The 11702-nt window shown below is 50.1% G+C and overlaps 3 protein-coding genes across 3 annotated transcripts; 2 read left to right on the top strand and 1 right to left on the bottom strand.

Moving 5' to 3' along the window:
- Nucleotides 1-126: 126 nt before the first annotated feature.
- BDQ94DRAFT_172010 (uncharacterized protein) lies at nt 127-920 on the top strand (the record flags this gene model as incomplete). The annotated part of the gene is made up of 4 exons (XM_026771876.1): nt 127-307; nt 381-500; nt 561-755; nt 829-920. The coding sequence occupies 4 exons, from the start codon at nt 127-129 to the stop codon at nt 918-920; spliced, it is 588 nt and encodes a 195-aa protein (XP_026624618.1).
- A 3851-nt stretch (nt 921-4771) lies between these two features.
- On the top strand, nt 4772-8163 carry BDQ94DRAFT_147038 (SLM1 family PH domain-containing protein). The gene is made up of 4 exons (XM_026766944.1): nt 4772-5313; nt 5368-5855; nt 5908-6245; nt 6308-8163. Exons 1-4 carry the CDS (start codon nt 4785-4787, stop codon nt 7455-7457), a joined length of 2505 nt encoding a protein of 834 aa, XP_026624617.1. The 5' UTR covers nt 4772-4784; the 3' UTR covers nt 7458-8163.
- A 443-nt stretch (nt 8164-8606) lies between these two features.
- BDQ94DRAFT_180331 (HET domain-containing protein) lies at nt 8607-10371 on the bottom strand (the record flags this gene model as incomplete). The annotated part of the gene is made up of 2 exons (XM_026773595.1): nt 8607-10148; nt 10222-10371. 2 exons carry the CDS (start codon nt 10369-10371, stop codon nt 8607-8609), a joined length of 1692 nt encoding a protein of 563 aa, XP_026624616.1.
- Nucleotides 10372-11702: the final 1331 nt, after the last annotated feature.

Genomic DNA, 11702 nt, shown 5'->3' with positions numbered 1-11702 from the left:
AACCTGGGGAAGGCGGTCTGGTGGGGCAGAAAGCGCGAGGTCCCAAATTCATCGAATCTCATCTCCGTTCGGACGACATTCGAGAGTGCCAGCCACAGCTTAATCCCCAGCTCCTCAACCGCCACCATGGCTCCGCACCACGAAGAGCACTACCATCCCAAGGATGCGATCGCGGCATCGATGAAGACCACTATGCTCACTGGTGGAGCGGGTCTTTTCGCCTCGGCCGTCCAGAACACCCTCACCAGACAGAACGTCGGCCCGCTGGGCGTGTTCATCCGGAGCGGTGGTACCGTCGGTATCTTCGGTATGAATGCAATTGTGGACGCCTGGGCAATATGTCTTGGAATTAGTCGGTTGCTAACGATTTTCGCGTCCAGCCGCCATGGGAGGTACCTACGAATTCGTGAAGACCGCATCCGCCAACCTTCGTGAGAAGGAAGACCACTGGAACGTCGCTCTGGGGGGTTTCTTCTCCGGCGCCATCCTGGGTCTCCGAGGTCTGTTGCCCGCGATCCGACCGTTCAATTGATCAAGCATTGGTTCTGACAGGTCCGCAGCTCGCACATTCCCCGCCCTCCTGGGCTACGGCGTCGCTCTGGCCACCGCCACGGGCGCTTTCGAATACACCGGTGGAACGTTGTTCGGCTACAAGAAGAACACCGATATCGACGAGTTTGAGCGTCGGGAGCAGCTCCGGAAGACATACAGAATTCCCGCAGAGCAGACCCTTGCCGAATTGGGCGAGGGACGAGGTACGTTTACTTCTGGAGGCAGATTTCCGTCTGCTGGAAGGGAACCCACGACGTTGCTAACCCGGTTACACAGGTATCTATGGCCCCGGATACGCCGAGAGACGGGCGGAGAGAATCAAGGAGGCATACGGTATCGAGGTTCCCACAACGGCTCCGGCATCATGAACATGGTTTTGTTAGATATCTCTCCTGCGCAGTCCCTCAATTCTCAGTCTCGTTGTGTAAAACTACTACATCTTTCTTATTTTCTGTCGATGCCGTTCAGCTAGCCGACATGGCACCTCCACCAATGAAGATTTCATTTTCTGTTCTATCATAAGAGAAGTACTACATGTGGCACCGACCGGCTACAATTTCCGAAAATAGATATAGCGCTTAGCTACCTCTACATAGCATCAATGCGTGATCTGTTCACCGAGAGCAGCCAAGCTGTAAGAGGCGAGGGGTAGCATAGCATAGCAGAGACAGCTCAGGTGCCCGGTCAGTAGACAGGACTTCAGCTAACACTCAAACTATCATTAATACAACTTGTTCACCGCAGGGGCGATATGCAAGTTTGCTTTTTCTCATCCTACGCTTCACTGCCCTGGAAAAGGTTCCATGGGATCGGTAAGTAAGACGAACAGCACAAACAGGTGACAGTGACACCGCCGATAACTTGATACCACCAGCGCAGCACAAACACCGGCTGACTGCTGGGATCGATTGCGGCGAAGGCGGGGAGGGCAGCTGAACCCGCCAGTCTGTCAGCCAATCACGCGGCCGGCTTATCCAATCCCAGCCAAAAAGGATGTGGCCGTTCTGTCACACGAAATATGAAGTGAACCTCTCACTGTCCTCTCCCTGCACTACGTAGATAGATATCATGTAGGAAGATGATGTTTCAAGTTTGGTTTGGTCGGCAGGTCAACAAACAAGTGCCAAGTAAGGTAAAGACAACCTGCAGTACAGCCGCGGACATGAGACTGGTGATATGGTGCTGGGGGAGAAAGGGTGAGTAGTGGTGAGTCTGTCAATCTATTGACATTGATACAAGGGGTGTGCACGATAATCAAATGCAGGGGAAAATATGATATCACCTTCTCCCCCGGGGAGGGAGGGAACCAAACATCCCCCTTTGAAGGTTTGAACCAGCCGGAGTTCATCGGATCAGCAACTGGGATATGGTTTGATGTTCCGTCAATGAATGTTCATTGGATAGCTTGATAGAAAGTGATGGATAAGAACTAGTACTAAGGTGGCAGAAATAGTCTGTTTGCCATTACTGATCAGTTGCTCGCTATGCATTATACATTTACCCAGTACGTAGTATGTGCTGCTGGCTTATGAAGTAGACTACTGCCAAGTACTAAATCTGGACCAACCGTCGACCCTATTACTCCCTATTCTCATCACTGCAGATTACACTCGCACAATCTAGTACTTCTACAGTAGTGAGCTACGTCAAGTAGATTGATATGGAGAATGCCGGTGGTGGGCTCATGATTGCGTTAGAAGTACATTTAAAGGATTTAAGTTCGACGCTTACAAGATGAATACCTGAGCCACAGCAGTTCAGCTGAGTAGGAAAGTAAGCAAGTTACAGAGGCAAGGTGTGTGTATCCATACAAAGTACTGCAACAAGAAAAGAAAATCCCATGTCGAACTCCATCGCCAGGAAAATCCATCCGGATCGACATGAACATGATGAACCGTGCATGACGTCGAGGGGTCAAAGTTGTCGGACTTTCTGGTTTGCTGCCTTGACGATACCCAAAAGGGGAAGACAAGAACCACGACGATCGGCCCGACAGCCTCCTTTTTCCCTTTCTCTACGTGCAGTTCGTGAGTGGAGGGAAGGAAGGACAGTTGCCACCGTGTTGGGGCAAGGCAGGAGGGGGATGGGAACCTAGGGAAGGGAAAAGGGGGAACTCCATCGAAGCCATGAAGAACGATTGCGCGCCGGCGCTAGAAAAGCCAACCTCCCGATGAGCGGGCTGGTGGAGAGGGTTACAATGTTACTTTGTAACTATGTGGATGAATTGATTTTGAGATTACTGCCAATTCCGCTTAGATGAGTATGTATTGGGGAAAGTGATTGGCCCAGCGGACAATCCCCGGCCAAGCAATTTGCCCATTCAGCCAGTCAGATGCAAGCATAGCCACACCCACCAGCCTTGCTTGCCCAGAAGAGGTAAGTGCAGACCGAACAAGCCACTCCTTCAGTCCGGCCTTGAATTAATCTACCATTCAGTGAGTGTTAGTAGTGCTACGCGGTAGGTTCACAGTCTTCTCAAACAGCAAGGATGAAAGGCAGAATAATTTCGCTGGCGGGGGAGGAACTCAACAATAGTTCACGAGTCGAACACTACTCGCTTACTACTGGGGACCCTTATGATCATTTTGAACTGGATACGAACTGTGATGATGTTGGCGGAGGGGAAGTGATGACGATGACTTACCAGCTTCGCCTCTCCTGAACAAGGGAACAGGCAACGGCATTAACCCACTTCCATTCCCCAGCACTACTAACAGTGTCTATCTGTGTGTCTGGTCTTGTCTGCCTGCCTGTGTGTTCCTTAAGAGCAGATCCTTTTTTATTGATATTTATTCTCTTCATTTCCGTGGAGAAGTTATTTTTATACTATTCTGAAAGTCCAATCTAATTAGCGACGAATGCGGTATCATTCGTGGCCCTTTTCTGGAAAAGGAGACCATTCCGATCGACCACGATCACAAGCAAACTATCTACAACTATCCACTTCGCGAATCTCAGCTGTGATTGCATGACTCTTTGTGTGTATGTGTGTGTCTGGCTGGTTCTAGTTCAGGATCTGGTGAAGTCAAGTCGGGCCCGGGGATTCCGTTCCAACCTTTGGGCGTCATACCGTCGCAGACTTTCACCAAACAACTGGGTGCTTTTGTCCGGTGTAGACGTCATCCGGAACCGGCACTGAATTATAGCTTCCATCATTTCCCCCCCCTTTTATCACGGCGGGCAACAAGCAAGAACAGTTGAACTTGCATCGGAGGATTTCCTGCGCTTTCTCCTGAGTTTGTGGATGAGTTGGATCCCTTCACTACTAACTATATTGTCGATCTACCTGCCGCCGGATCTTTTGTCACTTACTTCTCCCTGCCCCTACCTCCCTCAGTAGTAGTATTATACTACTCTCACTTGGCTTCCGCTTCCCTTGTTACTATTACTTCTTGGATCCATTTCTCTTCCCTCGCCTTTTGACCCGGTGGGGCCCAATCTCCCTGGGAAACTAAATAATAACCCCCGAGACGCGTTCTGATCGGCTGCTGATTATTCCTGCTCCTGCACCGACTTCTCCGGCGACTATTGCGAGCGCAATCGTACTAGTCTCACCCGCTAACCCGTCCATTTCCTCACTACTTGCTGTGTTGGTGCACCGACTTGCAGGCGACGACGACAAGCACCACATCGCGCCGGACGGATAGGAGTTGTTGCTGGCTCTTTTGCCCCCGCAAACAGTCCGCCCCAGACCCTTTGGGCCAGAGTCGAGACACTTCCGGCTGGTCGCTAATTTCCACTTGCTTGAACCCCCCCGTTCGCCCTGGTAACCACGGCTGACTTGCTTGACGGCTGGTCTTCCCTAAGCTCCCAAGCACTAAAACGACTACTTCGACTATCTTCTCCGTACTATCCTGTCTTGTCTCCTTCCCCCCCAAAATCTAGATCCGTTGTGATTCGTTCCGGGGTGGTGGATTCAGATCGTTCTCCTTTTTCTCCTCCTATTCTCATTTCTTTTTTTATATCGCGTTTCATGATATATTATCATTCCTTACCCTTATATTCTTATCACGGCCCGCATCCGGAACTGTCTTGCACCAAAGCTTGCAACCACCCGGTCGCTTGATATCGACACACGGGCCTAGCCTGGTCTGCACCGCCCGATTGTTCCCAACTACTACTACCACTACTACTACTACCACCCTCTCCGTTGTCCGTCACATCACCGCCCTCCTCCGCCTCCTCTTCCTCCCTCCCCCTCTCCCCTCCCCCTCCCCTCCTCCTGTCCAGCCATGGCTATGGCCGTTAGGTCGCAAACGCCAGTGCAGGACACTTACGGCTCCATCCTACACCACCCCGATCTGCTGTTGAATCGCGGTTACAGCACGCGCTCCAGCTCCCGACCGAATTCGATCGTCGCCAGCACCTCCGGTTACCTTGCGCACGGCGCCAACCCTGAGGCACCAACCTCCCACCCGTTTAACGGCCGCTTCCACGAGGAATTCGATGTCGCCAGTCAGCGTGACTCGGTTGTTGTGGACGGACCATCCGGCATGCAGCGATCCGCTTCCCAAATGTCACAGACCCGTTCCGCGACCCCGACGCGGACCAGTACATTGAAGAAGAAAGCATCCCTCAGCAAGAGGGGCAGTATGCGCCGCAGCGGTAGCAAGCGCAGCTTGCGCGCGGGTAGCGTACGGAGTCTGGTTTTGGGCGACAAAGAGAAGTATGGCGCCGATGGCGAAGATCCGAACAGCGCCTTTTATGTTCCTATTCCCACGAATGGAAGCCCGACTGAGGTCCTTGCAAATCGCTTTCAATGTATGTCAACTTGTTGTCACTGGCTTGGGTCTCTGGTATGCTAATTCAAGGTAGCATGGCGCAAGGTCCTGAAGGACCTCATTATCTTCTTCAAGGAGGTCCAGAAGTCCTACGAAACCCGATCGAAATTGTTCCTGTCAGCATCCAACATTATGCAAAACACATCGCTTCCGCCCACGTTCCTCAAGTCTGGAGGTCTGTCCGATGCGACCGAGATTTTGCGTGATTTTCACCGACAAGGATACCTGGAAGCGAACAAAGCCGCGGAGGTGGAAAGCGAAGTCGTGAACCAGCTCATGGGCCTGCGAAACGATCTGCAAAAGAAGACCAAGGAAATCCGGGGTCTCTCTGGTGATTTCCGCAACTCCGTGGAAAAGGAAGTCGACGCCACCCGCAAGACGGTCCGACACTTGCACGAGGCGCTGGGTCTGGTTGACACCGACCCTTCCGCAACCTCCGGCAGAGGCGATCCTTTTATTGTCCGACTGGGCGTAGACAGGCAAATTGAGAAGCAAATCGAGGAGGAAAACTACCTACACCGAGTATGTGCTTCATTAGCCAATTTGCGAGAGGCAGAGTACTAACGTTTTCTAGGCCTTTTTGAATCTGGAACATTCTGGTCGCGAGCTCGAATCCATCGTTGTAGGCGAGATTCAGAAAGCATATAACGCATATGCCAGCATACTCAAGCGTGAGGCAGACGAGACATACGACACCGTCGAGAAACTCCGCGCGGGGCCGATCTCCATGCCTCACGATCACGAGTGGAACTCTTTCATCGCGAACACGGATGAACTGGTCGATCCGCGCGTTCCTCTTCGCGATGTGGAGAATATCACATACCCGGGTAGGGATCATCCCGCGGCAGTGGAGGTCCGATCCGGAATGTTGGAGCGCAAAAGCAAGTACCTCAAGAGCTATACACCCGGCTGGTGAGTATCACTCGGGATGAAGGTCCCATTTATCCTAGAATATTTTGGCTGACTTGAAGCAGGTATGTTCTGTCTCCTACTCATCTTCACGAATTTAAATCTGCCGATCGAGTCGCATGGCAACAACCGGTGATGTCATTGAACCTTCCCGAGCAGAAGCTGGGGTCGCATTCGCAGCCAGACTCGACGTCGCACAAATTCATGCTCAAGGGGCGACAAACCGGGACAATGCACCGGGGTCATTCCTGGGTCTTCCGTGCGGAATCGCACGATACGATGATGGCCTGGTATGAAGACATCGAGAGCCTCATCTCGAAGACTGGCGAGGCTCGGAATGCATATGTGAGGCAGCATATCCGAACTGTGAGTGGCATGAGTTGGCGGAACAGCAGTGATGGGATGGATGAAGACGAAGCAGACCGCACACCGTACTCTGCAGAGTCAGCAGTCTTGCACCAGGAACGCCCGACGTCTCAGCCTCGCGAACCGGGCGGGCGTTTCCCCAGTGACGTGCAAATAGACCGCCATTTGGAGGCTCCACTGTCGCCCTCTAGTGGAGAGAGCTCTGGCGAGAGAGATCTTCTGGCCGCAGCCGGCTCCTTACCTGATGGTCGGGATTCTTTCAGCAATGATGTAGAGATGGGCCAGAACCGTGCGGGCAGCGCTGCAGCAGCAGCTCCAGTGGAGAGACACGATAGCTACTATGGCAGCTGGATGGGCACGTCAGACGGCGGTCGACAGAGACAGCTTGGCCAACACACCCAGAACATGAATGACAACCGGGAAAGAGTCGGATCTGATCGAGGGAGTACCGCCAATTTATATGTGGCGGGGCTTGGGTCCGCAAAATCTCGCGACCCTTCTTTGACCCGCCAGAGGGAGCGCGGCGAGAGCACATCAACCGCACCAACCACGACGAATGTAACCGACTACACTCATACCACCGTGCCGACGTCGATTGATGAACGGGAAGAATCCGACGCTCAAGATGACGGCCTGGTGGGCGACGGTGTGGGCATTACGAAGCAGCAATCGGCGGCTTCGGTAGACGGCTCATTGCGGACGCCACTGGCTGGACCTGTCACAACTGATCCGGCGGCTGCCTCGCAAACCGGAAGCCTCAGGCGTCCTCCACCGCAGTCTAAGAATAGTGTTTCGACGCTTGAACTGCAGATTCCAGGCCATTATCCTCCCACCGGTATGGCTGCGTAAGCAACAACCGTGCTCTTGCGTGCAACAAGAGGCGCACTGTTGCTGATTTCCTATGTTAACCATTTTCTTTTGTTGATTTCCTTTGTTCCTTTCCTATGTACATTATTCTCACGCATGCATATGTGGATGTGGTGACCTTCTGTCACATCAGAAGGACGACCACTCACTTCCAAAACCGGGAACGCTGAAGTCAGGCAATGAGCCTACTACGCTGCGCCCCTAACATTTTTGACATATCACTTTATCGGCGTTGCAATGTGACAGGTGGTGGTAATCGGTCGATGGATGGACGGACCGGATGGACGGCTGGATGATCAAGGCGTTTGGTACAATTCTGGATAACTGGCTGGGGACTTGTTTCTTTCTTTATTTCTTGCACTTATGCACCGTTTGCGATGCCTGGTTTCTTCAGTTCTCTGTACAATATTCCCCGACCATTTGGACTTCTTCAATTCTTCATCTTATTTCTGCTTCAGCTGGTTGATCTAAGCTTTCTTTCTGCGTCTGATATTTTGCATGCTTGCTGCTTTGCTTGTTTTGAACCTGGTCTGGTCGTCGGGAGTTTGAATCCTCGGATGGTAGCATGCAAACAAACACACGGATCGTTTGTCTTTGAGCAGGACTTTGGATATTTATCTATATAGCTTGCGAATGAACTGAACTGAATTCACAACATGCCCTCTGGGAAGATAAATAGGGAGGCGCTACTGACTACCCCCTGCTATTGTATTCTAGCTTCGACCTAGGGCCAACAATGGTCACCTCAGGCATAATAATAGGCCTCGGGCGATAACTGCGGTATGAGTTCTGCTGGTTTTAGAAGCTGTAGGCGGCGGGCGTTGGCTGGTGTGGCAGTAGCGCCTTCCTTTTAATAGTATACAGCCCGAACCATCAATCCTCTCAATCTGTATATCAGCTTCCCAGGCTAGAACATATTAGCCTAACTACTTATCAGTAGTGCTGCGCATAAGGTACTGCGGACTTACTGCTGATAGTGGATGAATAAGGGCGATCCCAGATGGTTGGACTAGACTACTTTCAGGGAGTACTCATGGTCCCTTCCTTGAGCATAATCAACCGGATCGAACGGTATTGCTGCTCCACCAGATAGTCATAACTTTACTTTCTCGGTCATACTATTGTTATTCTTTACCGTGAAACATTTGAGAACCAACCCTGGCCAACCTCGGCTATTCCAACCCTCCAAAACTCCTTTCCTCCGGCACTTACTGTCAAGATCAGACAATTCCACAATACCGACGAGAGTCTGCTATACTTCAAAGCGTAAAACTCCGTCTCGATGAGCTTGTTTGGATTTATTTCGAAAGGGTTGGTGTCAGGTAGGAAACGTGCTTTCTCCGGACTCTGGCATGACCGAACGATGTATAGCTGGGAGGCCATAGCACGTATCATGACTCCAATCATCTGGCCCTCAATTTCAAGCTTTGCTGTGTTATAGGGCCCATATATATTATCACCGGCTAACGTATATTCGATGTTCACCAATTTGATATCCGATTGAAAATTTCTCTCCCAGGTGCTGATAGGCCCCTCCACGGAAAGCCACGACCATGTTGGAGCACTAGAAGGATTGGGCCTCTTGTGACTTTCGTCCTTTTTGGCCACCTTCGAGCTATTTGCATCTGCCCACCACAAAAGTGAGTCCACTAGCCAATTCACCCACATACCAGCAACATATGAACCCATCAGGTTACCCCGGTTAACTTGCTCTGCGATAGCTGAAAGTGCAGGGAGGCGATCTTTAGGGTGTGTGATTCCTCGTGCTTGGTATTGATCGATCACCGAAAGCCATAACCCAAAACGATCCATATCACTGCCATACTTTATGACCTGGGCGTATCTCGTTTTGAAATTGTTCGATTGAGGAAATCTTTCTCTTGGATATCGATCAGTGCCCAGTCTCCCGCATTCGCACCAGGAGTCGGATCTGCATTCCCAGACTATCTCCTCTTGGGTGTAATGTATTATTCTTCTAGCGAGAAGGCGTTCTTGAAAAGCCCAAGCACGGCCAAAGAGTGGCATACTCTGGTCGTTCCAAGCCTGCCACGAGGGTTCATCGTTTTGCCAAACATCATGCCTTATTTTCTCCCTCACAAGAATAGGAACTCGTTTCCCACGGTTTTCAATATAGGCCACCTTATTCTCCCTATGCGTATATATACCGGCGCTGTCATTTGGCGCAAGTGTAGCTGCAATCACAACATGTGCGTTACCGTAAATATGTCCCATGGTCTCACAAGCTAATTCCCACTCCTCCTTGCTATCCTGAACGATGCAGATAGAATCGATCCAGACATACTGACAGCCAATTCTCTTAGATATATCAATTGCATGTTGATAGGTTCGCGGAAGTTTCGAAATCATGATACCTTCAGTTGTGTGTGCCTCAAGATTTTGTCTGGTTGTTTTAAAGCTAAGAGTGTTTCCCCAACAATGGCTTAGCGCTGTATATCTAGGTGAATCGAATTTCCTGACTTGAACCAAGTGGACACACGACTCTCCCAGCGTACTGGATATCTGTAAAAGCCTCTTAGGGTTGACCAAAGAATCTTCACGCATGCCTTTGCATTCAGGGTGATCGCTTTCGCATCTCTTAATCCACGATTCTATCAGAGCAAAGCACTGGGGCGCAGCAGAGTCGTGGCACCAAGTGTTCGCACTTGGGTTTATCTTCAAGGGTAACCATAAGGGTACCTGTTGTACATCAGCATAGTGCTTCTCTTTCATAGAAAGGGAAACTGACATGGCGGAGATAATCTTGAACTTCAAATTCAAGACGAATGCTGTCAATTACAGGTTTTGTAGGCTCGAAATATGTTGAAGATTCAGCCGTATTGATAGGAGACGGCCAATTCAACGAAAGCTCAGCTTCCTGGGTGTCTGAAAAAATCATCCGGCTCACTTTATAATAAACCTGAATGGTATTATCTCGCGGTAAATGGGCCCATTTATCTTCATAGAGGCTGGCACAATTCCTAAAGAAATCACACCATTCACAGCCTTTCGAAAATCCAGCTTCAAGCTTTCTCAAGGAAAAAGGCCAGCCAATAAGAGCCATATCAGTATACCTGCAGCGGCAGACTTCACAATCTTGCATTTTTAAATATGGATCGGTGATGATCTTTATCAATGGACGACGTATGTGTCAATCAGAAGAGTATATCTGCTGCCGACGTTTGACGCACAGAATACTCGTTGTATAACAGGAAAGAGAATAATGGGTCTGAATATGTTTAAAGCTCAGCTTGAGTACTGTAGCTCTCGTCTCTTAAAGGTGAGCGAAGCGTGTCGTCAGCATAGGCAAGAAGCGTATCTAATCTAGATGACGTACTGTATTTTAGTAGATTATTCTTGTGGAGAGATACACAGCACAAGAGAGGGATTGTAATCAAATCCTTTGGTGGCATGAACACTTTGAGTGAATGTATCTTGATATGAGGTCGGGGCACGGCTGTAGAAGGAGGGGAAGACACAAGAGTCCGACAAACATGACACTTGGCAGTGACCTTAGGCAGCCCTAATGTATTTCGGGCAGGATGACTTAACGACCTTGGAGGGCGTATGATACCAGCCTAAACATATTCTTATCCAATGAGACGTCGAAAGGCTTTAGCGAACGATGACAATCAAACCTGCTGACATGGCGCACGGGCACTGTCAGTCATTCGGGATGCTTTACTATAGAAATCCGGTCCAGTGTAATAGTAAATCTACAAGTTGTACTATAGATTACAAAAACATCATCATAGAACCCCATCCTATATCCACTCGTACTTTTTACGAAGCGCTTGGAATAAGTTAGCTCTTGGCCAGGAGATGCATCTTGGCCGGTGTAGAAGGGGGATGTGCCCAAATAAGACGGCTGAGGTGCAGCTAAGCCGAATTTAGGTCTGATTGAGAACAAGAGAATCATGAGAAAATGAGACCAGGCTACAGTTACGGATTGGGACGAGCAGAAAGAGATATTCTTTCTGGGTGTATTACTGGTTTATCATAGTGTAACCTGACTGGTGGAGTAATGTGAACAATTCGAAATACGCAGCTTTATGCAAAAGGCAGGAGAATAATTTTCAGCGTCCCAAGCCTGGGCGAGAAGCGCGCAGATTCTATTTCTTTACTTCTCTGTGGTGATCATATACTAGGCTGCGTTAACAAAGAACACAGAAGGCATGTGCACTGCTGGGCTGCGATAATGCCCTACGAGTGGCAGCCTTCATAATTAAT

This window comes from Aspergillus welwitschiae (assembly GCF_003344945.1).
Source record: "Aspergillus welwitschiae strain CBS 139.54b unplaced genomic scaffold BDQ94scaffold_23, whole genome shotgun sequence".
Lineage (NCBI taxonomy): Eukaryota > Fungi > Ascomycota > Eurotiomycetes > Eurotiales > Aspergillaceae > Aspergillus > Aspergillus welwitschiae.
The sequence above is the reverse complement of the archived record's forward strand: the minus strand, read 5'-3'. Positions and strand labels throughout refer to the sequence as shown.

Excerpts from the sequence above, each read along its gene's own strand:
- BDQ94DRAFT_147038 (XM_026766944.1), top strand. The coding sequence starts at position 4,785 with ATGGCTATGGCCGTTAGGTCGCAAACGCCAGTGCAGGACACTTACGGC. Across the intron at positions 5,856-5,907 it reads AGGAAAACTACCTACACCGA|GCCTTTTTGAATCTGGAACA; the intron begins GTATGTGCTTCA and ends AACGTTTTCTAG. Across the intron at positions 6,246-6,307 it reads AAGAGCTATACACCCGGCTG|GTATGTTCTGTCTCCTACTC; the intron begins GTGAGTATCACT and ends GACTTGAAGCAG.